This window comes from Emiliania huxleyi (genome assembly GCF_000372725.1).
Source record: "Emiliania huxleyi CCMP1516 unplaced genomic scaffold EMIHUscaffold_4384, whole genome shotgun sequence".
NCBI lineage: Eukaryota > Haptophyta > Isochrysidales > Noelaerhabdaceae > Emiliania > Emiliania huxleyi.
This window is the reverse complement of record NW_005198696.1, coordinates 355-1734: the sequence shown is the minus strand read 5'-3', so window position 1 is coordinate 1734 and position 1380 is coordinate 355. Positions and strand designations below refer to the sequence as shown.

At 64.1% G+C, this 1380-nt stretch overlaps 1 protein-coding gene across 1 annotated transcript; it reads left to right on the top strand.

Moving 5' to 3' along the window:
- Positions 1 to 412: 412 nt before the first annotated feature.
- On the top strand, positions 413 to 974 carry EMIHUDRAFT_374135 (hypothetical protein; the record flags this gene model as incomplete). The annotated part of the gene is made up of 1 exon (XM_005768954.1): positions 413 to 974. A coding segment is annotated over exon 1 (327 nt), but the record flags the coding sequence as incomplete, so codon positions are not given.
- Positions 975 to 1380: the final 406 nt, after the last annotated feature.

Sequence of the window (1380 nt, the reverse complement as noted above, 5' to 3'; positions counted from 1 at the left end):
AGTTCATCTTGCCGGCGGTACCCGACGCTGCTCGAACGGCACTTGTCGACCGCCGGCAGTTGACCGGCAAGATGAAGTCCACTGCGCTCGAAAAAAATACCACCGGAAGCGCCTCGCCGAGGCGCACAATAGTCCCCGTCAGCGCCACGCGCGAGAGCATGTGTCCAATGTGCAACGCGGCGGCGCGATCAGTCACGGGACGACCGACGGAAGCCGGATAGATAAGCCACAAAACTCGCTCTCGCAGAGCAGGTTTTCACCGATTTGCTGTGGGCGTTGGCTGAAAATAGTGCTGAAAACCGACCAAGTTAAGCGAAAATTGGTCCAACGAAAACGGCACTAGTTAAGGGCAAAAACCGATTTGCTGTGGGGGGCGTAAGATCAGGTCTGCCACCTCCCCGCTGGAAACGAAAATCTGAGTTTCAAATCTCGAATAAATCTCGAAGCACACTTGAATGCTCACTTGGCAGGTAACATATGCGCCACGCGCCCCAACCGCTCCTCTGGTCGCCGCCGGCCTCCGCGGCGGCGGCGATGTCCCAGCGCCACCCATCGGCCAGCCCTCAGATCGATCGATCGGCGCTCAAAGTCGGCTTCAGATCCGAGAACGCTGCTGGCGCCGCCGCCGATCCCAGCGGCGACGCCAGCAGCTTCCTCTGCTCTCCAATGCGCCGAGAAGCGACGCGGGGGTGCTCGGCCCGCCGTGGACGTCGAAGGCTCCGCCGGGCGCGCGTCGGCCGGTCCGGTGGCACCCTCTGCGCGCGGCACCTGCCGGCGCCCCGACGACAGCCGTCGCGCCACCGCTCATGGAGGGGCGGTCGGCGCCGCTGCCGCCGCGCCGCCGGTGGGAGGGGCACTGGTGGTGGCCTGGGCGGCCCTCCGCCGCCGCTCGGGGCGCCCGGGCAGCGGTGGCAGCCTGCCGCCGCACCACTTCGAAATGCCCGCTGACCACTTCGAAATGCCCGCTCAGGCGGCCCGCCACCGGCGCTATTCTTTTTTCTACAAAGCAAAATTCTTGCCAATAGAGGAAACTCAAGCGGGCAGGCTGGAAGCACTGAGGGACGGCCGATTTTCGCCCAGTGGTAGACCTGATCTTAGAATCGCTCAGGGTGCTGTACAATCCGAGGGCGTTCCCATGGCCTCACGGGCCCGGGCGACGATCGTGGCTAGAAAAATCAAAAAGTATCATCCGTGGGGGCGAGATTTTTAACTGTGTAGCTCGATTTTGACCCAGAACTACACAGAACGGCCCCAAATCGGCCCGGAACCGACCCGTGGGCCCGTCTGCCGCACCCAGCTCCGCCGGGAGGGGCGCGTGCCGTTCCCCGCGGGTCGGGCGGGCCACGCAGACACGGCGGGAGAGCTTCCCGTGCCCTGTGA